Source organism: Salmo salar, chromosome ssa21, assembly GCF_905237065.1.
Source record: "Salmo salar chromosome ssa21, Ssal_v3.1, whole genome shotgun sequence".
NCBI lineage: Eukaryota > Metazoa > Chordata > Actinopteri > Salmoniformes > Salmonidae > Salmo > Salmo salar.
The window spans coordinates 44,158,116-44,185,199 of NC_059462.1; the positions used below are offsets into that span (position 1 = coordinate 44,158,116).

The 27,084-nt window shown below is 41.5% G+C and overlaps 1 protein-coding gene across 2 annotated transcripts in view; it reads left to right on the forward strand.

Annotated features, from left to right (window-relative positions):
* The first annotated feature begins 1,802 nt into the window (after window positions 1-1,802).
* Window positions 1,803-27,084, forward strand: part of LOC106582389 (NEDD8-conjugating enzyme UBE2F) — a 90,049-nt gene continuing 64,767 nt past the window's right edge. Inside the window, exons 1-5 of one of the 2 annotated variants that reach the window (XM_014165456.2) lie at window positions 1,803-1,933; window positions 2,753-2,823; window positions 7,330-7,466; window positions 13,832-13,861; window positions 15,248-15,313. In XM_014165456.2, the coding sequence (XP_014020931.1) occupies window positions 7,349-7,466; window positions 13,832-13,861; window positions 15,248-15,313 (214 nt within the window). In that variant the 5' untranslated portion in view covers window positions 1,803-1,933; window positions 2,753-2,823; window positions 7,330-7,348. Of the gene's footprint in view, window positions 1,934-2,592; window positions 2,824-7,329; window positions 7,467-13,831; window positions 13,862-15,247; window positions 15,314-27,084 lie in introns of those variants that run through there. The other variant, XM_045704817.1, reaches the window with a different exon arrangement.

The window sequence follows — 27,084 nt, forward strand, 5'->3', positions numbered from 1 at the left end:
TTTGATAGAGCAGTCTGACTGAGCGATGGTAGGCAGCAGCAGGCTCGTAAGCATTCATTCAAAATAACACTTTAGTGCGTTTTGCCAGCAGCCCTTCGCAATGCATTGCGCTGTTTATGACTTCAAGCCAATCAACTCCCAAGATGAGGCTGGTGTAACCGATGTGAAATGGCTAGCTACTTAGCCGGGTGCGCACTAATAGCGTTTCAAACGTCACTCGCTCTGAGACTTGGAGTAGTTGTTCCCCTTGCTCTACATGGGTAACGCTGCTTCGAGCCCAGGTAGGAGCGGGGAGAGGGACGGAATACTGTTACACTGGCAATACTAAAGTGCCTATAAGAACATCCAATAGTCAAAGGTATATGAAATACAAATCGTATAGAGAGAAATAGTCCTATAATTCCTATAATAACTACAACCTAAAACTTCTTACCTGGGAATATTGAAGACTCATGTTAAAAGGAACCACCAGCTTTCATCTGTTCTCATGTTCTGAGCAAGGAACTTAAACGTTAGCTTTCTTACATGGCACATAATGCACTTTTTCCTTCTGTTCTTTAACACTTTGTTTTTGCATTATTTAAACCAAATTTAACATGTTTCATTATTTATTTGGGGCTAAATTGATTTCATTGATGTATTATATTAAGTTAAAATAAGTGTTCATTCAGTATTGTTTTAATTGTCATTATTACAAATAAAAACTTTTATTTTTATTAATCGGACGATTAATCGGTAGCGACCTTTTTTTGGGCCTCCAATAATCGGTATCGGCGTTGAAAAACCATAATCGGTCGACCTCTAGTTTAATCAGCTTCTTGATATGCCACACCTGTCAGGTGGATGTATTATCTTGGCAAAGGAGAAATGCTCACTAACAGGGATGTAAACACATTTGTGCACAAAATGTGAGAGAAATAAGCTTTTTGTACATATGGAACATTTCTGGGATCTTTTATTTTAGCTCATGAAACATGGGACCATCCCTTTACATGTTGCGTTTATACTTTTGTTCAGTGTATTATGTTACTTAACAATGATAGCTCCTTGAATCTCTCAATCAATCAGAGACAATTACTGATGGGAGGCTTGGTTGGAGACATGTTGGCTGGGTGGGGTTTTTATTGAATTTTATTTATTATCACTTAAACTCTATGTATTTTTTACTGTTTTTTTCTTGTTCTACAGGTTCATGTTATATAAACATATAATTTGAAATGGATAATGTACTTGTAACCCCCCCTCCCCCAACAAAAACGAACAAATCAAATACAAATTTGGTCAATATGTTTCTTTTTACATGAGAGTTCTGAATGGAAAAATAAATGAACATAAATCCCAATGTCAATATCAGCTCAAGCAATGCTATTACAATAGCCATCTTGAACAAGCTGGTCTACCAGCTTAACCATGTTTCCACCAGTTTGACCAATCTGGTATGGTCTGACTAGCTCAACCAGTTTGACCAAACTCCCTAGGCAGACAGGTTGCCTCCCACATTAGATGGGATTTCCAAGACTATGTCAAATACAGTGAAACCCAAGAAGTTCAAGTCTAAGACGTTGATAAGAAATTGAATAACACATTTATAAATGACAAAAAAAATACAGTTAAAAAATAAATCATAAGGAATATTGTTTTGAAGTGTCTGTCCTCAATCTAGGAGATATAAGAAAGTTTATGAAATTATACTTTTTTAGACATATTTAACCCCTTATTTTTGTTGGCACAAAACTACCTCCATACTTTCATTTGTTTGTATGGGTTACCTTCTGACGAGTCCTGTGACTCCTGGTTCGTAGTGCAAAACACCATCGTGTTCGTGAGTGTTCGGACGCTACAGACAGAAGTTGGCACATCAGCTCTACCAACTTCAGACGAGTCCCGTAACATTTGTGGGGGTCGTACAGCCGTTCGGACACTACAGACATTTGTGAGAAAAACCTATTTTCGGGATGTCTCATTGTCTGACAAACACCTCTGTAGCTCCACCACCTTCCACCGCATATGCAGAAGGCCGACATAGGCAGATGCAGTGGATTGAAATGCATATCTCTAGCTTAAATTGACGGATGTTGATGGGGATTTTTTTGTATTATGTAATTTAGATTGATGCACAGTGATTCAATAGATTGTTTAGGATTATTAATCACCAATAAAACAAGAACTGTCACCATCCAAGGTTTTAAGGTGTTTGCCGGTGGACCACTTTACCTCGATTCACATTTTATGTGAATGACTTTCTGGATACTGTTTTATGCATGTGGTTGTCAAATGTGACTGCAAGCTGTAACTGGAAACCATACTACTACTGAGATGTCCTGTACCAAAAATAACACAACATGATATGTTTTTAGCATAATCATACTGGTTTTGACAATGTTATATTAATTCTTATCCAGTCCATTGGCCTGTGCAAGTGAGACAAAGCAATAAACATGCTGGTATCTTTCCAACATTGAATCAAAAACAAGAAAATATTTTAATGAGTAATTTCAGCATCTTGCTACGAAATAATGTGTTGCTTATTTTGCTAAACTGCTTTGACTATTTTATTTGCTTTGTCCTACGGAACAAATGTTCTCATTTGATATTTGCTCGGACAACAATAACGAACGGAACAATCCCTGCAATTCTGTTTATGATACCGGGAGCGAAGTTGTTACAGCTGATAGTCAGCTTGTTTACATTTCATTATATATTTGTAAGGTTATTTGGCGATCGAAGTTCAGTTTTCAATCTGTTGTTGCAGTTGCAGCCAGAGCCTTGCTTCCGAGTGTCGTTGATTATGGTGTAGACGGAGCCCTTTCTCTGAGACAGCAGGTAAAGCACAACACCGGGCAAAAATGAGCTAACATGCTAGCCAAGTGACAATTCATTCGATATTTATTTATAAATGTCTTTGATAGAAACGTGTTAACCTTTTGATGTATTTGTATTAATTTATCCAGTTGTCATCCCATTCTAACCTTGCAACTAAAAGTTTGTGAATATTTCTGTAACGTCGGCTAGTTAGTTAGCTGGTAGCTAACTTTCTTCTTACCTAGCTAGGTAACGGTAGTTAGCAATCACCATAACCAAATATCTCATTGTTCTATCTGTGATTGTGGCATAACTAGCCTGCTATGTGGTTGAGCTGTCGCTATCTAGCTAACTTATTTGATAGAATATATCACGCTTAACAGCTGGTTAACTAGATTGCTGTACTGATTAGTTAGCTAATTATTCATATGTCTAGGTACTTAGCTAGTTAACTATTCAGCTTAAAATGTTAGTTAGCTTGCTATGTCATTGCTTTTGTAGTTTACTAGCTAGCTATACAAAAACAATGTGTAGCTAACTAGGTAAAACATGTTCCCACACTGATGTCACATAGGTAGTTAACCTCATATCTTTATCCCAACTAGTTACTCTTAGCTTTCAGTATTTTCTAGATATGAACTATCTAATCAGATTTTTTGGGGGGGTTGCTATCTGTTGCAAGTCTCCCCTTCGTGCTGGCCACACCCTAGGTACGTCGTAACTGAACTTCACTCATTTTATTTGTAATTGAAGTGGGAAATGACAAGGATGTCTTAAGCAGCATAATCCTGGCAGTGCTTAACAAATCGGTTTGCCGAACTTCCTGCATTGGTGCAATGCAGCTCTGCCCTTTGACTGGGAAATACGACGTTGAATTCCATGGAATTCTATGTCTGGCAGAAATTAGCGGTTGAATCAGGAAAGTTTCCTCTCACGACCCCTACAAGCCAGAATGTTGACTAGAATACATTATTAACCTACTTTACCGGTTGTCCGTGTGGTTGGTCCATTTGGCGGTAGGAATGTGAGACAATATTGGAAAGTATTATAATTCTATTCAAAGCGCTGGCAGTGCATTCAGACATATATCACCTGAAGCATACACACCAGTTAAAAATACATGCACGAGACGCATGCATACTTGCTGAGCTCGTCCAAGTGTTTACATGGTTCTGCGAATGCTTCAGATGAAAGCACTGCCAGTCCTTTGAAAAGTGTATTTAATTATACTTTCATGTGGACATATTGTCTCACATTCCTTTTATTCAACATTCTGGCTTGTAGAGGTCGTGGAAGGAAACTTTCCTGATTCAAAAGATAATTTCTGCCCGACATTGAATTTTATCGAATTCTATGTCGGGTTTCAGGCAATGGCATCATGTGCTGTGGGGAAATGAACAACCTGCCAATCCAAGCTGTTGAATTATTTACGTTGTCAGTCTGTAAACATGGCTAGGTCAATCGGCTTCTTCTAAGTAAGGCCTGAATGCATGCCGGTTCTGTGCAGGCTGAGCATGCCCTGTATTCCTGGCTGGCAGGCAGGCAGGCAAGCAGTGTCAACTGAAACGGGTGTGGGTCGGACTGGGCACACATTTCATGGAAACATTGATATCTGATACCCAGGCAACCCTCTCTCACACACACTTCTCTGAACACAAGCCCTCACTCCACATTTTCCCTCACAGACAGCCTAGGGCGGCAAGATTTTGGGGTTGATATTCTGGTTTAGGTGCAGCCATCCCATGCCTGGGCTTTGTTCCTATTACTTTCAGAACAAGGAAGATGATTTGATGGATCAATACAACATTATCACAGTCTGGCATCAATTTGGCCTACTTGTGAACTTCAAGAGCCGGCTTGACTGCAGTCCTCACTGTTATTATTGCAGTATGAATGCATGCAGAGTGGCAGCCACATTCCATTCCTTTGTATGAAACTGAGTAGGCTACTCAGTCAGTGATTCTTCAAGCCAAGCTGAACTATTTGAATTATTCTGGCTGGGAAGGTAGCTGTTCTAGCCACTAGCCAGCTATGACAGCCTAGCCACTAGCCAGCTATGGCAGCCTAGCCACTAGCCAGCTATGGCAGCCTAGCCACTAGCCAGCTATGGCAGCCTAGCCACTAGCCAGCTATGGCAGCCTAGCCACTAGCCAGCTATGACAGCCTAGCCACTAGCCAGCTATGGCAGCCTAGCCACTAGCCAGCTATGGCAGCCTAGCCACTAGCCAGCTATGGCAGCCTAGCCACTAGCCAGCTATGGCAGCCTAGCCACTAGCCAGCTATGACAGCCTAGCCACTAGCCAGCTATGGCAGCCTAGCCACTAGCCAGCTATGGCAGCCTAGCCACTAGCCAGCTATGGCAGCCTAGCCACTAGCCAGCTATGGCAGCCTAGCCACTAGCCAGCTATGGCAGCCTAGCCACTAGCCAGCTATGGCAGCCTCAGCCACTAGCCAGCTATGGCAGCCTCAGCCACTAGCCAGCTATGGCAGCCTAGCCACTAGCCAGCTATGGCAGCCTAGCCACTAGCCAGCTATGGCAGCCTAGCCACTAGCCAGCTATGGCAGCCTAGCCACTAGCCAGCTATGGCAGCCTAGCCACTAGCCAGCTATGGCAGCCTAGCCACTAGCCAGCTATGGCAGCCTAGCCACTAGCCAGCTATGGCAGCCTAGCCACTAGCCAGCTATGGCAGCCTAGCCACTAGCCAGCTATGGCAGCCTAGCCTCCTCAAACTCAACTCTGGACTTCGAAGCCAGACATTCCTCTGCATTTCTACATTGTTCCCCACTAATCAAGGACTGCTTTAGACCTTGGAAACCAGGTGTGTGCAATTAATTATTAGGTAGAACAGAAAACCAGTAGGCTCTGGACCTCGCAGGGTAGGAGTTGAGTACCCCAGGCCTAGCCACTAGCCAGCTATGACGGCCACTTGCAGCTCACAGCTGAACTCAGAGAATAACCTCATCGGAGTGACCACATCGCACAGCCAGTCTCACAGCGGGTGAATGACTCGTACAGAAGGCTAGTCTGACTGAACTACTGTGTATTGTTTTGCTTTTGCTCCTCTCCTGGCAGTTTGTCCTTTGCCGCCAAGCTGGCCCTAGATTGTGTTGTGTTGACTGAAGAACTGGAGTTGAAACCTGCATGGTGCCAACCATCTGCTCATGTTCAGACTAAGCTGACCACTGGGAACACTTAGTAAACAAGCTGATTAAAGGAAAAACTGTCTAAAGACTGCCTACAGCACTGTGCATGATCTCTCTCAATGTCAGCCTAATTTGAATTAGAACACCTAATCAGTGTCAGCCTAATTGGAATTAGAACACCTAATCACCGCCAGCAACTTTATTATTTCCCGTTAATTAGCCTGGCTGTAATTAGTCTACTCATCCTGATCAAAGGTGTGAACAGCTGGGAAGTGAATACCTCTCCCCCTTACAGTTTTAAGCATTCGTGTCATGGTATTTGTCTGTGTGGGACAAACTTGTATTAGGCTAGGACAAGCTCTATTCTGGGTCCATTAGGGCTGACTTGTAAAATGGTTACTGTTGGGACTTTTTCTGAAAACAACACCACCTGGCCTCTATGCCTATCCCCCAGCCTGGGCCCTGCCCAAGCCACTGGAACATTGCTTATACCTAGCCTATCCAACTGCACACCTAAAGGGAATGCCAGGGGGAATAGGCTAGCGAGAATTGGTTGGTTGGTCTCTCACCTGTGGTGGTAGACTAGAATGTAGCCTAGGCAAGTGATTGAGGAGAACAGAGAGGTTCGTTCAGCCCATTAAAACACAGAGGCTTTGTTTTAAAGTAATGTTTTAATTAAGTCTGACTTAAATGACTAAACACTATAAAACTGTCTAAAAACTATATTTAGGTAACTAATTATGCACTGAAGAAAGGTAACTAGAAGAATAAGTTGGTTTTGTAGTCAAGCATGACCGTCTAAACATTCTTGCTGCCAAATGTCAAGATAAGTGATTTTGGATTCATTCCATTAGTTGTGCCACTGTGCCAGTCTATCAAACATGTTTCACATGGCATGTAATTCCCATTGACAGCGAAGGTTCCAGGTCATGAAGGAGTTACCAGGTCATGTGGCTGAGGAGCCATTGTTGTTATTAGCAACTTCGGTGCTGCAGTGACTTTTGGGATAATGAGGCGGGTCCCGGGGTGCTGGAAGACTGGTGTCCTAATTCCACTGAGCCAGCAGGGGACAAAAGGGTATCTAATGGGGTACTTGTCACTAACACATTCAGCCACACTCTGGTGGCCAAAGTGGTTGTTGAGTGGCAGTATTCCTGTACGTATTCTGGCAGGACTTTACTTTGTCTAATGAACTTGTGAACCTCAAACAAGTGTATTCAGGGATTTGAGTGCTTAGTTATTTCCTTTAAAAAAATTTTTTTAACATTGGGTGTGTCTATATAGCCTACTGCTATTATTAATTGGTCATGTTGTATTATAATATTCACTACATGTATCACAGTCACTGATCAGCTGCTCTGTCATGTCATTGTGTGTTTTCAGGAGAGAGCGCGGGGCAGCCATGCTGACGTTGGCCAGTAAGCTGAAGAGGGACGAGGGGGTGAAGACTGGCCGGCCCCCTGGGGGCCCCTCCGACTCCTCTCACAGGGTCTCTATCAGGGACCGACTGCTCATCAAAGGTACAATACACACAACGTCCTCTACATGTATATATGGATCTCCTCCAGTAAGTCTTTTCACACTAGCATACAGATGGACCTTGCTGTGCTTCTTTGAAATGCCAGTTTTTCCTCTATATTAATTTAGCAGAGTTGAGTCACTGCTGCTAAATTGTCACTGCCATGCACAAAAAATATATATAGATTTTGTTTTGGTATGTTAAAACGTTTTCAATATAAACTTGAATGACTAAAACCAGATATGTAGAATAATATAATGGAGCTATATATTTTTTTTAAATAAGATCATCTTTGAGAACTAAGAATCACCCAAATAAAAACTAGACAGTCGGGCGAATAATTTTATTTTTTAAATGTCATGGTATAGATTTTGTTAGAATGTTTGAGTCACTCGATAGCATAAGAACACGGCATAAGTCATGGCAAAATGTGTAGACTACAAAATATTATACAGTAAAAGGATGTCCAATATCTCTTTATTTTAGTTAGAGAAGTTGGTAACAGTTATAAAAGTTGGTAACACTTTACTTGACACCCAGTGTTATGACACAGTCATAACCATGTCACAACAGCTGACATAACATGTCATAACACTGTCGTGTCCATATATATTATAGGGCTGACCCCATTTAGTTGACTGGTCGATTGTTTGGTCGCTAGGCTGTTGGTCGACCAAGATTTCTTTAGTCGAGTGGTAGCAAAATAAAGAAGTCATAATAATCATGGTTTACAAGACACCTGTCTGATTCGCGCCTGTCTGATTGGACTGATCCATTGTGGAGGCCGTGGGGATGGCACAGTCCATCAGTCTAAGACATTTGCTACTGAAATTGTATATGGTTATATTATGTAAGAGCAACACCAATAAAAATAATATTATTTTATAACAAATGTGCTTTCTTCCGTGTTGGATACCAGGCGCTGTTGAATTGGCACCTTTGCTTAGACCATGTGGCTATATGCATAATAGCAAAGTTAACCAACATATTGGTGTTGAGAACAATGCGGCGGAGGCAGCAGCAGCGTTTAGGAGATGAGAAAACAGCCTTGCCTTAATTTTGAAAGAAAGGTAAGGAGAGAGGAAACCCCGACTTAATTAGGTTTTTAACTGTTAAATGTGCCTGACTTTAGAAATCACATAATATATAATTCATCCCAAAGGTGTTCGATCATATATATATATATATATTTATTTATTATTATTATATATTTATTTATTATTATTATATATTTATTTATTATTATTATATATTTATTTATTATTATTATATATATATATTATTATATATATATATTTATTATTATATATATATATTTATTATTATTATTATATATTTATTATTATATATATATATATATATTTATTATTATTATATATATATATATATATAATGCATCCATATTAATGCCCATTCCAAAATCATGGGCATTAATATGGAGTTAGTCCCTCCTTTGCTGCTATAACAGCCTCCACTCTTCCGGTAAGGCTTTCCACTAGCTCTTGGAACATTGATGTGGGGACGTGCTTCCATTCAGCCACAAGAGTATTAGTGAGGTCGGGCACTGATTTTGGGCGGTTAGGCCTGGCTCGCAGTCGGCGTTCCAATTCATCCCAAAGGTGTTCGATGGGTTCAAGTTCTTCCACACCGATCTTGACAAACTATTTCTGTATGGACCTCGCTTTGTGCACGGGGGGTGTTGTCATGCTGAAACAGGAAATTGCCTTCCCCAAACTGTTGCCACAAAGTTGGAAGCCCTCCTTACCTTCTTTTTCTTGATCTCAAGTGTTTTCCACAACTAGTCAAATTTATTCCACACATCTGACTTCCCTTTACCTCCCAAGTAACCAGTAAACATTCCCCTGTTTCAAGTTTATTTGTCACATCCTCTTTATCGATTTTGCTTTCACGTGTCCTGTTTTTTAGAGTTTATTACAAATGTATTGATGTGTTTATGATATGCCATAGGTCACGTCCATGCGTGCATACATGTGTCACGTAAAGATAGCAAGGGTTGAGGGAATAGGGAATGTTTTTCCTAAACAAATGAGGGATTTCGGTAACAACTTTTCAGTCAGAAATGGCTGTAATTTTGTTACAGCTTCAGCAACACAGACATCGCAATAAACACTGTTGATGTTCTGTGGTGGTCGCTGCAGCGGGTGCTAGTCACACAGTCACTAGCTGTCTTTTATTTTTTTACACAGCGCAGCAAGTCTGAGCCAGGCCCGGCACAATCAAATCAATTAACCCTCATCAGTTAACCCTCTAGTCATTGTCTTCATTATTTCATCAAACAGTTCGCTTAAAGCATCAGACAAGCTCAGTGCATATAGTTGATTTGATTGAAACACATAGGACGTGTATATATTCGGAAAAATACATGGTTTAAAATTTTGACCAATCTAAATTTTTACCACACTTGTGATAACATATATTGCAATATTTTATGGCTGGTTATGACATCTACATGGCACAACGCCTCTCCCCTATTTGACCTACAGTACCGGTAAAACGTTTTGACACACATACTCATTCCAGGATTTTCTGTATTTTTAAAATTTTTTACATTGTAGAATAATAGTGAAAACATCAACACTATGAAATAACACATGGAATCATGTAGTAACCAAAAAGTGTGGGGGAAAAAACGAAATATATTTCATATTTGAGATTCTTCAAAGTTGCCACCCTTTGCTTTGATGACAGCTTTGCACACTCTTGGCATTCTCTCAACCAGCTTCACCTGGAATGCTTTTCCAACAGCCTTGAAGGAGTTCCCAATAATGCTGAGCACTTGTTGGCTGCTTTTCCTTCACTCTGCGGTCCAACTCATCCCAAATGTGTTATTTCATAGTTTTGATGTCTTCACTATTATTCTACAATGTAGAAAATAGTGAAAATAAAGAAAACCCCTTGAATGACTAGGTGTGTCCAAACTTTTGACTGGTACAGTAGATTTTGTGTGTATGTCTTGATATATAGGCTATATGTACCGTTTTAAAATGTATGTAGTTCTGTCCTTGAGCTGTTATTGTCTGTTAATGCATTGTCATGTTTTGTGTGGATCCCAGCAAGAGTAGCTTCTGCTTTTGCAACAGTAAATGGGGATCCTAATAAAAATACCAAAAATAAGAGTCTCAACCCACATTTATTGAATTCTTTTTTTTCTCTGCCAAGAAATGTCCTTTTAGTTTGAAAGCTTTTTTTGTTAAATCCTTTAGTTGATGTAATTAATTCTTTAGTCATGTTTTTTTCTCTTCATATTTTAAATAACTTGTAGGAAATACACTTTATGACTCTGCCATGAAGCATTATGACCATACTGTTTCACTTCAGACATGCCCTTATATCAGTCACCAGTCAAATTAGGGCGTCTTGCCCTGCTCCTGAAATCATCCCAGTCATCAGCAACAGAGCGTTGGGGTAGGTGCGTGTCTGATATCAATGTGTGTGCAATTACAAGGATAATTTAACATGGTCAATAAATAAATGTATACAAATAGTGTTGACATATAGGCTATTGTGTAATGGAATGCTTTGCCTTGTGTGGTGGTTTTGGACACTCTTATGTAGGTGTCATAAAATAACACGAGACATATGAAAGGAGCTACAGTAGTACGCAGCTAAACTAAGGCTGGAGGTCAGTGTAGCTCTGTAGACATTCCAGGCTGGGTGATATTGGGGATAGAGGGAATATAGGCAGTCTGGCTTCACTGTCTGTCTGGGTTGTCTAATCTGCCTTTGGTTTTAGTATTCATGCAGCGGCCCATGGAACTGTCTGTCGGGGTGGGTTTTGTCTCCCTCGTCCTCTCCTACGTTCCAGCTCAGATATCGCTCTCTTTTTGTCTCTCTTCCTGCCTCACTTTATCCCCTGATCTCAATCTTCTTGCCCCTGAATGAGGGCTTCCAGGGCCTTAAGCAGTATTTCTCTTCTCATGAATTTCAAAGGTTCCATCTTTCCGTGTCTGTCTTTTTTTCATACTCTTTCCATACTGTCTTTTTTTCATACTCTTTCCATACTGTCTTTCTTTACATTTGATCACTATTGTCCTGTTGCTCACTCTTTATAGTCTTTCCATCCCCTTAATCTTCCTCCCTAGACCGCTTTCCTCTCCTTTTCTTTACATGCTCCCATTTTCTCTGTCAAGCTCTGTAGTTCCTGTTTTTTTAAAATATCATTCAGATTCAAAGTCTAAAGCCTATCTTATGCAAATTAGATGGATGTCTTCCTGTTCACAATCACATTGGATGTTCTCTCCCCAGTCTCTGCCCCATGTTTCCTCCAAGTATTGTTTTTTATTTTAGATCAATGGCATTTGTAATTTTTTTTTCATTTCCTGGGTAGTTCAGGTCAAATAAAGTTATTTCTGTCATTTGACTTGGCTGTTATGTTACGTCTTTTAGCCTGCAGAGCCAGAGTCAGTCCTCCAGATGAACACTAGGAGAGGTCATATTCTGCCCACTTCCTCTTTAGTGTTTCTTTAATAGCTAGCTAGAGTCAAACATCTATTTTGGTGCTCATCTGTCCAGTGAAGTGATTGAGGAGGTGGGCTTGAACGTTAGCAAGACCGGAATGTTGTTCTGAGGTAGCATCATCATCAGCTCTAGACTCCTTTATGGATTCAGATGTATCTTTCCTCTCTTCCACCACCTCCCCCTGTCCTTGTCCGTCTCTATTACTGCCATATTCACTGTTTATTGTCCTACCACTGTTCCATAATGTGGTAGAACAATCATCCTCTTTTAAAGCTAAAATATGTAACTTTTTGGGTGAGCGACCTTACAAAATTCACATAGAAATATGAAGATCTGTCATTCTCATTGAAAGCAATTCTAAGAAGTGTGCTATGTGGACTATTTCTATGTTTAATTTTTGAGTCATTTTACTTTTGGTTTTGTACACCAGCATGAAACTGCTGAAAATACAATACTGTTGGTTATAGACAATATATTTTAAAGCGGTTTAGAGGGTACAATGTTTCTCTACACTATACTTGCTTGTTTTGTGTCATACTGAAATTAGGCAAACTATTACAATTTTAGCAGCCAGGAAATGGTGGAACGATTTATGCATATTGCAACTTTAATCATCCACCCGAACATCTACTGAAGGCAGTTTCCCCGCAAAATACACAGTCAGATGCTCCCTATTCTCTGAGATCTGAGCAAGGGAACATGCCGCACAGTGTGGAGCTTAAACTACACCAGACTAGTCATTGTATAATCCATGTAAAGTTTTCACTTTCCAATCTCAATTTTCTCATGATATATTGTTTGCACAGCACTGTATCAAAACCTCATTTACTGTAGCCAGAGCACCGGCAGGGATTGTAAGGAAAGAGGAACACAGTGTGTAACCCCTTCTCTCCCTACAGGACTCCGTAGTGTTACTGTTACTATACAGTCATACACTGGACTGTCTGGAGGGGGTAACAATATAGCATTCTCAAGCTCTGTGTGTGTGTGTGTGTGTGTGTGTGTGTGTGTGTGTGTTTTTTTTAATTATGGATCCCCATTAGCTACTGCCAAGGCAACAGCTACTCTTCCTGGGGTCCAGCAAAATTAAAGCAGTTATACATTTTAAAAACATTACAATACATTCACAACAGATTTCACAACATATAAAGTATGTGCCCTTAGGCCTCTACTACCACATATCTACAACACACAATCCAGATGTCTATAGTGCATGTGTATGCATGTGTCTGTTTGTGTTGCTTCACAGTCCCCACTGTTCCATAAGGTGTATTTTTATTTTTTGATCTTTAAAAAAAAAAAATTTCCCAGTTACTTGATGTGGAATAGTGTTCCATGTATTCATGGCTCTATATAGTACTGTGCACCTCCCATAGTCTGTTCTGCACTTGGACTGTGAAGAGAGTGCTTGTGTGCTTGCAATGCAAACCCTTCCTCCTGCTGAGTTAGGTCTGCTCCACTTGATTCTGTCTGTAGACAACCTGACTTGTTTACCAGGTACAAATGATTTGCTGAATCGTCTGCAAGTCTGGTCTATCCGTCATATTGTCTTTTTTTTGTTTGAGTTATTTGCACCCTGATTTATGAGATGCACAATTACACTGTGTAGCTACAGTTTCATAACATTTGTTTTAGTGACACATTCAACCTATGAATGACGAGGTAAATGTTTTGCAGGGTTATTTTGGGCATCTCCTCTAGTTAGTTTGTAGCATCCAAACAACAAAGGTCTGAGAGAGACAGGAGAGACCGGGAAGGGAGTGTGGGAGATGATGTGTTGTTCCTTTAGGATTTGGTGCGCACCACTGACTGCTCTTTCCTAGCTACCAACGCAAGCAGGATGCGTTCTTAGTTTGTCTCTCCCCCCTTCTTTCTCTCTCATTGCAGAAGTTGCAGAACTTGAAGCCAACCTCCCTAGTAAGTATACACCCTTTAACACTATGCAGTGTAACATTATACAATAGCTGATTTAGTGTTTTTAATGTTCTGATGGCTCATTGGTCTCACTGTGTGTTAGAGGGAGAGATGTTCTGACAGGTGTAGACAGCAGTGGCTGGCTCAGCTGTAGTGTAGTGCTCCAGTCTGAACACCAGGGGGTGATTCAGAGCCTCTGGCAGATGTTACTGCTTACTTCCACAGCCAGATATAGTACCCCATTGAGTTGCACCCCCCCTTTTGCCCTCAGAACAGCCTCACTTTGTAGGAGTGTGGACTCTACAAGGTGTCTAAAGCATTCCACAGGGATACTGGCCCATGTTGATTCCAATGTCTCCCACAGTTGTCATGTTGGCTGGATGTCCTTTTTTATTTTTTATTTATTTATTTGACCTTTATTTAACTAGGCAAGTCAGTTAAGAACAAATTCTTATTTTCAATGACGGCCTAGGAACAGTGGGTTTAACTGCCTTGTTCAGGGGCAGAGCGACAGATTTTTACCTTGTCAGCTCAGTGATTCAATCTTGCAACCTTTCGGTTACTAGTCCAACGCTCAAACCACTAGGCTACCTGCCGCCCTGGTGGTGGACCATTCTTGATACACATGGGAAACTGTTGAGCGTGAAAAATCCAGCAGCGTTGCAGTTCTTGACACAAACCGGGGCACCTGTCACCTACAACCATACCCTGCTCAAAGGCACTTAAATATTTTGTCTTGCACATTCACCCTCTGAATGGCACACACATAATTCATGTCTCAAGGCTTAAAAATCCTTATTTAGCCTGTCTCCTTCCCTTCATCTACACGGATTTGAATTGGATTTAACAAGTGACATCAATAAGACATCATACCTTTCACCTGGATTTACCTGGTCAGTGTATGTCATGGAAAGAGCAGGTGTTCATAATGTTTTGTACACTGTATATTAGCATAACGCAAATGAGATAAGCTGGGCCTAGATGTTTAATGCACACATGGATTCACATAGATTAAGATAACTATCTACATTTCCCAGCGAAGATAAATGCAACTGTAATCGTTGGCTAGTAACAACTGAGATATTAAAGCAATAAGGCTCCTCAGGGGTTTGTGGTATATGGCCAATATACTGCGGCTAAGGGCTGTTCTCGATACAGCCATTAGCCGTGGTACGTTGGCCATATACCACAAACCCCGAGGTGCCTTATTGCTATTAGAAACTGGTTACCAAGGTAATTAGAGCAGTACAAATAAATGTTTTGTCATACCCATGCTATATGGTCTGAAATACTACTGCTTTCAGCCAATCAGCATTCAGGGCTCAAACTACCCAGTTTATAAATGCCCTTATCGCTCTCTCTTCTCCCACTTCCTCCTCCTTATCCCAGGTACGTGTAAAGCCAGCTTCCCTGATGAGAACAAGCTACACCACTTTCAGCTGGCTGTCTCTCCAGGTAAGACCAGCCACCCTTCATCTCACTAATATCCAACCTGTGTGTGTGGAGACCCACATAAAATAACAAACCTATAACAAAAGTGTGCAGTTAGCTAGTTACTGTGATAGTTATGATATGGTGGCAGTTTGGAAGCTGTTTATAATCCCTTTAGTCTTCGGAAATAGGTACTTAAGTCAAATCAAATGGTATTAGTCACATGCACCGAATCAGCCAAGACCTCAGAAAAAAATATTGTAGACCTCCACAAGTCTGGTTCATCCTTGGGAGCAATTTCCAAACGCCTGAAGGTACCACGTTCATCTGTACAAACAATAGTACGCAAGTATAAACACCATGGGACCACGCAGCTGTCATACCGCTCAGGAAGTAGACGCGTTCTGTCTTCTAGAGATGAACATACTTTGGTGCGGAAAGTGCAAATCAATCCCAGAACATCAGCAAAGGACCTTGTGAAGATGCTGGAGGAAACAGGTACAAAAGTATCTATATCCACAGTAAACGAGTCCTATATCGACATAACCTGTAATGCCGCTCAGCAAGGAAGAAGCCACTGCTCCAAAACTGCCATAAAAAAGCCAGACTACGGTTTGAAACTGCACATTGGGACAAATATTGTACTTTTTGGAGAAATGTCCTCTGGTCTGATGAAACAAAAATAGAACAGTTTGGCCATAATGACCATCGTTATGTTTGGAGGAGAAAGGGGGAGGCTTGCAAGCCGAAGAACACCATCCCAACTGTGAAGCACATGGGTGGCAGCATCATGTTGTGGGGGTGCTTTGCTGCAGGAGGGACTGGTGTACTTCACAAAATAGATGGCATCATGAGGATGGAAAAGTATGTGGATATATTGAAGCAACATCTCAAGACATCAGTCAGGAAGTTAAAGCTTGGTTGCAAATGGGTCTTCCAAATGGACAATGACCCCAAGCATACCTCAAGTTGTGGCAAAATGGCTTAAGGACAGCAAAGTCAAGGTATTGCATTTACATTTTAGTCATTTAGCAGACGCTCTTATCCAGAGCGACTTACATTTCATACATTTTCATACATTTTATACATTTTTTCTCCGTACTGGTCACACGTGGGAATCAAACCCACAACCCTGGCGTTGCAAACACCATGCTCTACCAACTGAGCCACAGTTGGTAGAGCATTGTAGTGGCCATCACAACTCCCTCACCTCAGTCCTATTAAAAATGTGTGGGCAGAACTGAAAAAGCGTATGCGAGCAAGGAGGCCTACAAACCTGACTCGGTTACACCAGCTCTGTCAGGAGGAATGGGTCAAAATTCACCCAACTTATTGTGGAAGCTTTGGAAGGTTACCTGAGACGTTTGACCCAAGTTAAACAATTTAAAGGCAATGCTACCAAATACTAATTGAGTGTATGTAAACTTCTGACCCACTGGGAATGTGATGAAAGAAATAAAAGCTGAAATAAATAATTCTCTACTATTATTCTGACATTTTACTTAAAATAAAGTTGTGATCCTAACTGACCTAAAACAGGGAATTTTTACTAGGATTAAATGTCAGGAATTGTGAAAAACTGCGTTTAAATGTATTTGGCTAAGGTGTATGTAAACTTCTGACTTCAACTGTAGATGAGGATGCAGGATCACTTCTGTCCTGCTCTGGTCTAAGTGGCTGTTTTCTGTATTTAAGTGCGGACTGGCTCCAGTAGTCAGGCATCCATCATTATTCCCCATGCAGGTCCTGTCTGCTTGCTCAGCATTGTGTTCTTACTTCTCTGCCTACCTGTCCTGTATCCTGTAGACTGAATACGTACTGATACTGGAGCAGCCTGCTGGAATTATTCATGCCTTAGGAGACCTTCTAACTCTGTGTGTGTGTTTGGTTTTACTATCCTTGTGGGGAACAGAAGTCCTCACAAGGATTGTAAAACAAGGAAATTCGGACAAGTGGGGGTTAAGGAAAAAGGCTTTTTTAGGCTTGGGGGTTAAAATTAGGGGTTAAGGGTTAGGATTAAGGGGAAATAGGGAAAATAGTATTTTGAATGGGAATCAATTATTTGGTCCCCACAACAAATGTTAATCAAAGTGTGTGTGTGTGTGTGTGTGTGGCAGGCATCAGGTCTCCTTTCTTCCCTTAGAAATGTTTTACCTACATTCCTCACCACATCTGCTGAATGTCTTTCTCAGACTGACCTACCTTATTTTGTCCAAAGAAAGCTTTCACCATTTTCTAATATCTCTGTGTTAGCAGGGCTGCTCCATTTAAGAACTTGCCCTTGCATGGCGACTCATTTCACCCACTGAACCATCTTGGAATCAAGCTCCTCAATATCTTGCCTTGGCTGGAACATCGAGGTGCCTCAACACTCCCTATTTCAGGGGTGGAGTAACAATTATCCTCATGCTGTACTTTCGTTTGACAAGCCCCAAATTGTTCCTGTGCTGGCAGGCCAGCACGCATTGGGTTCTGGGAGGTGTTAGGTAGATCCCATTCTTAATATTTTCAACCTAACTGTTATAGGCCAATTTCGATTTTGCCCTGTTTAATAAAAAATATAAATATTTTTTTAAATTTCACCTTTATTTAACCTTTTAGGGACAGACGTTCCGCTAGCGGAACGCCTCACCAATATCCAATGGTAGAGCGTGGCGCGAAATACAAATACCTCAAAAATGCTATAACTTCAATTTCTCAAACATATGACTATTTTTCACCATTTTAAAGACAAGACTCGTTAATCTAACCACATTGTCCGATTTCAAAAAGGCTTTACAGCGAAAGCAAAAGGAGAGTACCCTGCCAAAAATAATCACACAGCCATTTTCAAAGCAAGCATATATGTCACAAAAACCAAAACCACAGTTAATTGCAGCACTAACCTTTGATCTTCATCAGATGACACTCCTAGGACATTATGTTATACAATACATGCATGTTTTGTTCAATCAAGTTCATATTTATATAAAAAACAGCTTTTTACTTTGGCATGTGATGTTCAGAACTAGCATACCCACCGCAAACTTCCGGTGAATTTACTAAATTACTCATGATAAACATTCACAAAAAACATAATTATTTTAAGAATTATAGATACAGAACTCCTTTATGCAATCGCGGTGTCAGATTTTAAAATAGCTTTTCGGCGAAAGCACATTTTACAATATTCTGAGTAGATAGCTCGGCCATCACAGGCTAGCTAATTTGACACCCACCAAGTTTGGTGCCCACTAAACTCAGAATTACTATAACAAAAATTGGATTACCTTTGCTGTTCTTCGTCAGAATGCACTCCCAGGACTTCTACTTCAACAACAACATGTTGTTTTGGTTCCAAATAATCCATAGTTATATTGAAATAGCTCCGTTTTGTTCGATGCGTTGAGGTCACTATCCGAATGGTGACGCGCGAGCGCATTTCGTGACAAAAAATGTCAAAATATTCCATTACCGTATTTCGAAGCATGTCAAACGCTGTTTAAAATCAATTTTTATGCTCTTTTTCTTGTAAAATAGCGATAATATTCCAACCGGGCAACGTTGTATTCATTCAAAGGCTGAAAGAAAAAAATTGAGTAGTCTCGTGGACGCGCATCTCCAGTGTCACTGTTCCCAGCCTGACCACTAACAAATACTCCTGCTGTTCTTAGCCCAGAGACTGCAGACACCCCATTACACTTTCTGCCGCCTTCTGAGAGCCAATGGAAGACTTAGAAAATGTCACGTTACAGCACAGATGCTGTATTTTCGATAGAGATGCTATAGAAGGACAATAAATTGTGAGACAGGGCACTTACTGTATGGAATCTTAGGTTTTGGCCTGCCATATGAGTTCTGTTATACTCAGACACCATTAAAACCAAACAGTTTTAGAAACTTTAGAGTGTTTTCTATCCAAATCTACTAATTATATGCATATTCTAGTTTCTGGGCAGGAGTAGTAACCAGATTAAATTGGGTACGTTTTTTATCTGGCCGCGAAAATACTGCCCCCTATCCCAAACAGGTTTATTTAACCAGGTAGGCTAGTTGAGAACAAGTTCTCATTTGCAACTGCGACCTGGCCAACATAAAGCATAGCAATTCGACACATACAACAACACAGAGTTACACATGGAATAAACAAAACATACAGTCAATAATACAGTAGAACAAAAGAAAACAAAAAGTCTATATACAGTGAGTGCAAATGAGGTAAGTTAAGGCAATAAATAGGCCATGGTGGCAAAGTAATTACAATAGAGCAATTAAACACTGGAATGGTAGATGTGCAGAAGATGAATGTGCAAGTAGAGATACTGGGGTGCAAAGGAGCAACATAAATAAATACAGTATGGGGATGAGGTAGGTAGATAGATGGGCTGTTTTATAGATGGGCTATGTACATGTGCAGTGATCTGTGAGCTGCTCTGACAGCTGGTGCTTAAAGCTAGTGAGGGAGATTTTTGCAGTTCGTTGTTTGGGTACTGACTTGGATAGTAATACAGAACTCTGCAGGCTATCTTTGCGGTAGAGTGCAACACCGCCCCCTTTGGCAGTTCTATCTTGGCGGAAAATGTTATAGTTAGCAATGGAGATTTCAGGGTTTTTGGTGGTTTTCCTAAGCCAGGATTCAGAGACGGCTAAGACATCCGGGTTGGCAGAATGTGCTAAAGCAGTGAATAAAGCAAATTTAGGGAGTAGGCTTCTAATCTTAACATGCATGAAACCAAGGCTTTTACGGTTACAGAAGTCAACAAATGAGAGCACCTGGGGAGTGGGAGTGGCGCTAGGCACTGCAGGACCTGGATTAACCTCCACATCACCATGGGAACAGAGGAGAAGTAGGATAAGGGTACGGCTAAAGGCTATACGAACTGGCCGTCTAGCACGTTCGGAACAGAGAGTAAAAGGAGCAGGTTTCTAGGCACGGTAGCATAGATTCAAGGCATAGTGTACAGATAAAGTTAAGGTAGGATGTGAGTACATTGGAGGTTAACCAAGGCATTGAGTAATGATGAGCGAGATATAGTCTCTAGAGACGTTTAAACCAGGTGATGTCATCGCATATGTAGGAGGTGGAACGACATGGTTGGTTAAGGCATATTGAGCAGGGCTAGAGGCTCTACAGTGGAATAAGACAGTAATCACTAACCAGGACAGTAATGGACGAGGCATATTGATATTAGAGAGAGGCATGTGTAGCCAAGTGAACATATGGGTCCAGTGAGGGGTTGGGCTGACAGTTAGCAGGCCGATGCTAACAGTTAGTAGGCCAGTGCTAAACAAGCTAGCAGTTAGCAGACCGGGGCTGGCAAACTAGCAGTTAGCAGACCGGGTTAGCAAGCAAGCAGTTGGCAGACCGGGGCTTGCAGTTAGCATACTGGGGCAGTCAAGTTAGCAGTTAGCAGACCGGGGCAGGCAAGCTAGCATTTAGCAGACCGGGGCAGGCAAGCTAGCAGTTAGCAGACCGGGGCAGGCAAGCTAGCAGTTAGCAGACCGGGGCAGGCAAGCTAGCAGTTAGCAGACCGGGGCTAGCAAGTTAGTCTTTGGGGGACGTCGCGATGGGGGGTAAGTCTGTTTTTGCCTCATCGTGTGGTGACGTCGATAGACCAGTCGTGGAATTAGTAGGGTTCCAAGTCGCTCTAGGTAGCTAGTAGGCCGCGGTTAGCAGAATGGGCCTTCAGAGGCCTGAGGGGCCTGTTGGAATCCTCGGGCAGATTATGTCGGTATTCCAGTCGTAGAGGTTCGGCGGGGTTCCGTGCCCCGTACCGGCAGTAGAAGGGGTCCGGATATTGTAGCCCAGGAGTGGGCTTCGGTGGTAGCACAGGAGCCCTGGCCGGGCTAGCTTCAGCCTAATTGGTGCTTGCTCCGGGATGGAAACGCTAGCCAGGATTAGTCACCCAGGATTGCGGTTAGCTAGTTGCGAAGATGAAAATGTTCAGAGTTTGCGGTAGGAATCTGGGGATATGGGGGGGAAAAAATCTAAAGTGTTCTAACAACTTGTCTATAATCAACTGACTGGCTTTCTTGATGTCTATAGTTTTTTTCTCTGGTATGCAATCTGGTTTCCGCTCAGGTTATGGATGTGTCATTGCAACCTTAAAGGTCCTCAGTGATGTCACCATTGCCCTTGATTCTAAGTAATGTTGTGCTGTTATTTTTATTTACTAGGCCAAAGCTTTTGATACGGTAGACCATTCTGTTCTTGTGGAGTATTGGTGTCTTTGGCCTGCTTTGCAAACTACCGCTCTCAAAGAGTGCAGTGTATAAATTCAGAACATCTGCTGTCTCAGCCACTGCCTGTCACCAAGGGAGTAGCCCAAGGCTCGATCCTAGGCCCCACGCTCTTCTCAATTCACATCAACAACATGGCTCAGGCAGTAGGAAACTCTCTCATCCATTTTATATGCAGATGATAGTCTTATACTCAGCTGGCCCCTACCCGGATTTTGTGTCAGCGTGCACTGCACCCGGCCCGCCACAGGAGTTGCTAGGGCACGATGGGACAAGGACAACCCGGCCGGCCAAACCCTCCCCTAACCCGGACGACGATTGGACAATTGTGCGCCGCCTCGAACCAGGATCTGTAGTGACGCAGCCTTAGACTGCTGCACCACTCGGGAGGCTCCCATTTGACATATGATCTTTTTAAACCAAAAAATAAGGCCTACATCGTTTCATTAACAATATACAGTCGTGGCCAAAAGTTTTGAGAATGACAAATATTCATTTTCACAAAGTCTGCTGCCTCAGTTTGTATGATGGCAATTTGCATATACTCCAGAATACTATGAAGAGTGATCAGATGAATTGCAATTAATTGCAAAGTCCCTCTTTGCCATGTAAATGAACTGAATCCCCCAAAAACATTTGCTGCATTTCAGCCCTGCCACAAAAGGACCAGCTGACATCATTTCAGTGATTCTCTCGTTAACACAGGTGTGAGTGTTGACGAGGACAAGGCTGGAGATCACTCTGTCATGCTGATTGAGTTCGAATAACAGACTGGAAGCTTCAAAAGGAGGGTGGTGCTTGGAATCATTGTTCTTCCTCTGTCAACCATGGTTACTTGCAAGGAAACACGTGCCGTCATCATTGCTTTGCACAAAAAGGGCTTCACAGGCAAGGATATTGCTGCCAGTAAGATTGCACTTAAATCAACCATTTATTGGATCATCAAGAACTTCAAGTAGAGTGGTTCAATTGTTGTGGAGAAGGCTTCAGGGCGCGCAAGAAAGTCCAGCAAGCGCTGTTTAACACTTTTTTTTGGTTACTACATGATTCCATATGTGTTATTTTATAGTTTGTCTTTACTATTATTCTACAATGTAGAAAACAGTAAAAATAAAGAAAAACCATGGAATGAGTAGGTGTGTCCAAACTATTGACTGGTAATGTACAGTCGTGGCGAAAAGTATCGAGAATGACACAAATATGAATTTTCACAAAGTTTGCTTAAGTGTCTTTAGATATTTTTGTCAGATGTTATTGAAATTCCAAGAAAAGTGGGCACGTTATGCATTTAGAGACGTGGTGTATTAGTTAAGGAGACGCCTCTTCTCACTCTCTTTCTGTACTGCTGTCAGCCAGTCAGTCTTTTAAAAGGAGACCTTTTTATTTGCTATGCTGTCAGTCGGTTCTGTGTGTGTGTGTGTGCCCACCGCCAAGACTCTAAGCCCTCTTTAACTCTGAATTAAGTGTATTCTCTTCTCTTTGGCATCCCGAGTGGTGCAGCGGTCTAAAAGCACTGCATCTCAGTACTAGAGGCGTCACTACAGACCCTGGTTCGATCCCGGGCGGTGTCACAACTGGCTGTGATCAGGAGTCCCATTTGGCCCAGCGTCGTCCGGGCTAGGGAAGGGTTTGGCCGGGGTAGGCCGTCATTGTAAAATAGGAATGACTTGCCTAGTTAAATAAAGGTAAAATATATATATATTTTTAAATAAACACCTTATAGCCTGCTATTGTATTACATCATTAAAGTCATGGCACCTCTGCTCTGGAGTCGACCTCTAATGACCAGTAGAGGAGCAGAGAGGTGAGTGTCCATCTGGTAGTCTCAGCCGCTGAATTATTAAAGGACACACGGAGAGAGAGGGTTAACTAGTTCGCCACAGTACAGCTGTCCCACACACACAGTCCCTACTGTGTTTCTCTTCTCAGAAACTAGGCCTGTATTCCAGATTTCAACATGAGTCATTCATTGATCAATCATTTTTCTATCCTTAGCTATAATGATCATCTTCATCAGCTTAATGTAAGCAATAATGATCATGATCTTTCCCACCCTCGTCCTCCATCCTCTAACACTGTAGCTGTCTTTTACTCTTCCCTCGGGCCTTGGATGGCTGGATGACATGAAGTCTTCCCCATCTTTTCTGTGAGTTTCTGTCAGTCACTCAGGAAGACGCAGGCAGGCTGTAGTCGCTGGACTAGAAACTGCAGTTTGAAGGCTGTTTATAGTGATAAAACTGCAGGGAAGCAGCCGTAGTGATATGTAGCCTTCTCGCACTGGGAAGGGGAATGCTTGGGAACTTAGAAATGCACTGGTATGAATATGAGATGGTGCAAAATCAGGGGTTAACACTGCCATTATTTTGTTGAATGTTTATTTAGCAGGCCAAACAAGCATTTATTTTCAGCGTTGACCTGCACACTGAGGGACTTTAACTGGAAACAAACTTTATACAAACTCTGTAAACTAAATAGAAAAGCTTTTTGAGCAGACAGGCCTCTTTTTTTAATAAAAAAAAAAAGTTTAACCTAACAGAAAACACACCACAGAAGACTAAAGCATGTCTGTGGTCCAACAGAGAAATGTCCTGTCCTGCTGTAAATAAAGGCAGTACTTGAGCTAGCTAACATTGGCACCATTCACAAGGGTTTCCAAGGTTGTCGTCATCACAATGACCATGGCCCTACTTACAACCCTGTCTGTCTGTGTGTCTACAGAATGACCCCTACTCACCGGTCAACCCCTATCCTCTACTCTCAGCAAAACATAGTGGGACCACACACTGTTCTCGGGGCCCTACTCACCCCATTTTTGCCTGCGTTTTACAGCACTATGTCTCAGGATCTCCCTTTAGAACTAGAACACCGACAGCTTGGGTTCACTTGGTACTTTAGTTCTGGGTTATTTGTGGCCATTATGAGTGGAAAACTTTCCCTGGTTGGATATGGAGCCATTAGCAGAGAACAGCAAGGCTTGTTTACTAAGGAGAGTAGCTTTAAACAATTGGAACAACATGCTGGGAATGCCTGGACTGAATTGGCCCAGTCCAGTTTGGGTTTGTGAAATGTGACCATGGTGAAGTTGAGCTCTGGGTGTTCATAATGTATCAGAGTAGGAGCTCTAGGATCGAATTACAATGAATCAGTCAGCTCAGGTATTGAGGAATGTAGAGAGGGAGGAGTTATCTGTAGATAAGGAAATGTTATTTTAATGATGTCTTAACAGGGAGGGAAATGATAGGCTGGCTGTCTGAATGTTTTCTGGACTTCAGTCAGTTCAGAATCCACAGTCTCAGTGGAGGGAGGCTGTGAAACAAGTTGTTGATGCATTTGATTTAGGCCTATTGACTGGCATTTCGCCTTGTAGCAAAGACCACAGGAGAGAGAGGACGAGAGCCAACTTTCACAAATTAGATTTTCAAACATGGAGCTCATGCCAGATTTTCTCTACTACCTACTGCTGTCCACATTGTGACCTGAGTATCTATTTCTGTAATGAGAAACCGCGAAGCCAAAGAGCTGCAAGACAAACTCTCTGCATGGTCCAAAACAACAACATGTCCTTTGAAGTAAACCGGCATGTTTAAGGAGATAAATTATTCGCATTGACTGTTTAGTAACACCTGTTCATCTATAGATGCCACCTCCATGCTGAATGAACTCGCTACTGTATAGTTGCAACAAAAAGTTTACATTTTTAAAAGCACATTTAGGCTACACAACCTGTTACTCAATAGATTTCACTATCTGCTTTGTAATGATATTAAACTATTTATCATTGCAATTGTCACGAACTTCTTCATCATCCGATGATATAGCGAAATCGTCGTCTGAAAGTGTGGACCAATACGCAGTAGAGTTGGTGTTCATTTTCTTAATTTATTAAAGAACGTTGAACACGAGAAAACAAGAAAACAATAAGCACGACAAATGACAGTTTTGCAGGCTCACAAAAACACGCAATGCAAAAACAATCTCCCACAAATCCCAAACACAAACACACCCTAATATATGGGACTCTCAATCAAAGGCAAAGAGAAAACACCTGCCTTCAATTGAGAGTCCCAACCCCAATTAATCAACCATAGAAACACAGACTACCTAGACTAGACATAGAATTACCTAAACATAGATCATAAACCAAAAACCCGGAAATACTAAATCAAACGCCCTATTTCCAAAACACCACCCTGAACCACATAAAACAAATACCCTCTGCCACGTCCTGACCAAACTACAATACCAATTAACCCTTATACTGGCCAGGACGTGACAGCAATATTGTATGTTTTGGAGATCTAGTAGCCGTTTCAGTACAGTTTCTCACCACCTGTGGCTGTGTAGATAGTTCCTCCCAGAATGATCATTCAGTAGTCCACAAGAAAATGACTTATTTACTAAGTATCAGTCATTTCCTCTCTGCTGCAATATCTTGTGTGTTAGCCTGTTTTTAATCCGGAAGTATATACAGTGCATTCACAAAGTATTCAGACCCCTTGACTTTTTCCACATTTTGTTACGTTACAGCCTTATTCCACTGAATGATTGCCCTGGATAGTTAACAAAGTCTTGTCCCTGGCCTGACCCCTAATGGAAAAGACTGATACAGATTGATAAGCCTGGTGCTCACCGTTACTAATTCATCCTCTTTTACGGTTAACCATTAATAGTGCTGAGTGGTTAGTGATTTTTGAGGTTTTTTTGGTTTGATAATATTTTTTTAAGTAATCATGTTTTTTTGTGTTTTTTGTAAAAAAAAAAAATTACATTTAAATGCGTTATGTGGGTTGAATGCTGTAACACAGAATTAAACAATTAAGTCATGATGGTAGTGACCACTTATTACTGCTTATCACTTATTAACCATTTATTCACATTCCTTTACTTTAGGCAAGACCAACTTTATCAGGAGTTATTGTGAGTCTATTGCAATGTGTTTACACAGCGGGAAATGCATAAGTATTTTTTATTTTCTATGATCTGCTTGTCAGAAATGACGGATACAAACTTGAAACCACTGATCATGACGATGGGGTGAAACTCCTAGACAACAGTTGTTATTGTCCATTCCATATTGTTCATTTTACTTTGACCTGTCCTGTTTTTAGGATATGTTTGTTATGTTTTTTTTTGTTGTTGATTGAGCGCCATTTAGGTTAGGCTATTTGATCGGGAAAAGTGTCCGTCTCATTACATTGTATCTCCAGCCTGTAGGCTACAGAGAAGGCCACATACTCTTTCTACCATATGCTACATCTGCTACATGATTTATATTCGATTTTAAAAAATTGTCTGAGAGACGCAGCAGTCTAGGTTATTGGTTAGAACTTAATACAATGGCAACCGATCCCTAGCGGACCAACACAATATGACACGTGTTACACAAGATGGGGATTTAAAGAGAGAGAGAGAAAGTGCAAGAGAGAAAAGCACACTTGGATACATTTGTAAACTGCCGCTCTTATGGGTCAGAATGACAATGAATGTATTTACGTGTTGAAGGTCTCCGTTGGGTATCTCTTCGTGGGCCGAGTTCCGCTTAGTGGGATAGGTTTGGCCGACGCCCTGTTCTTTCG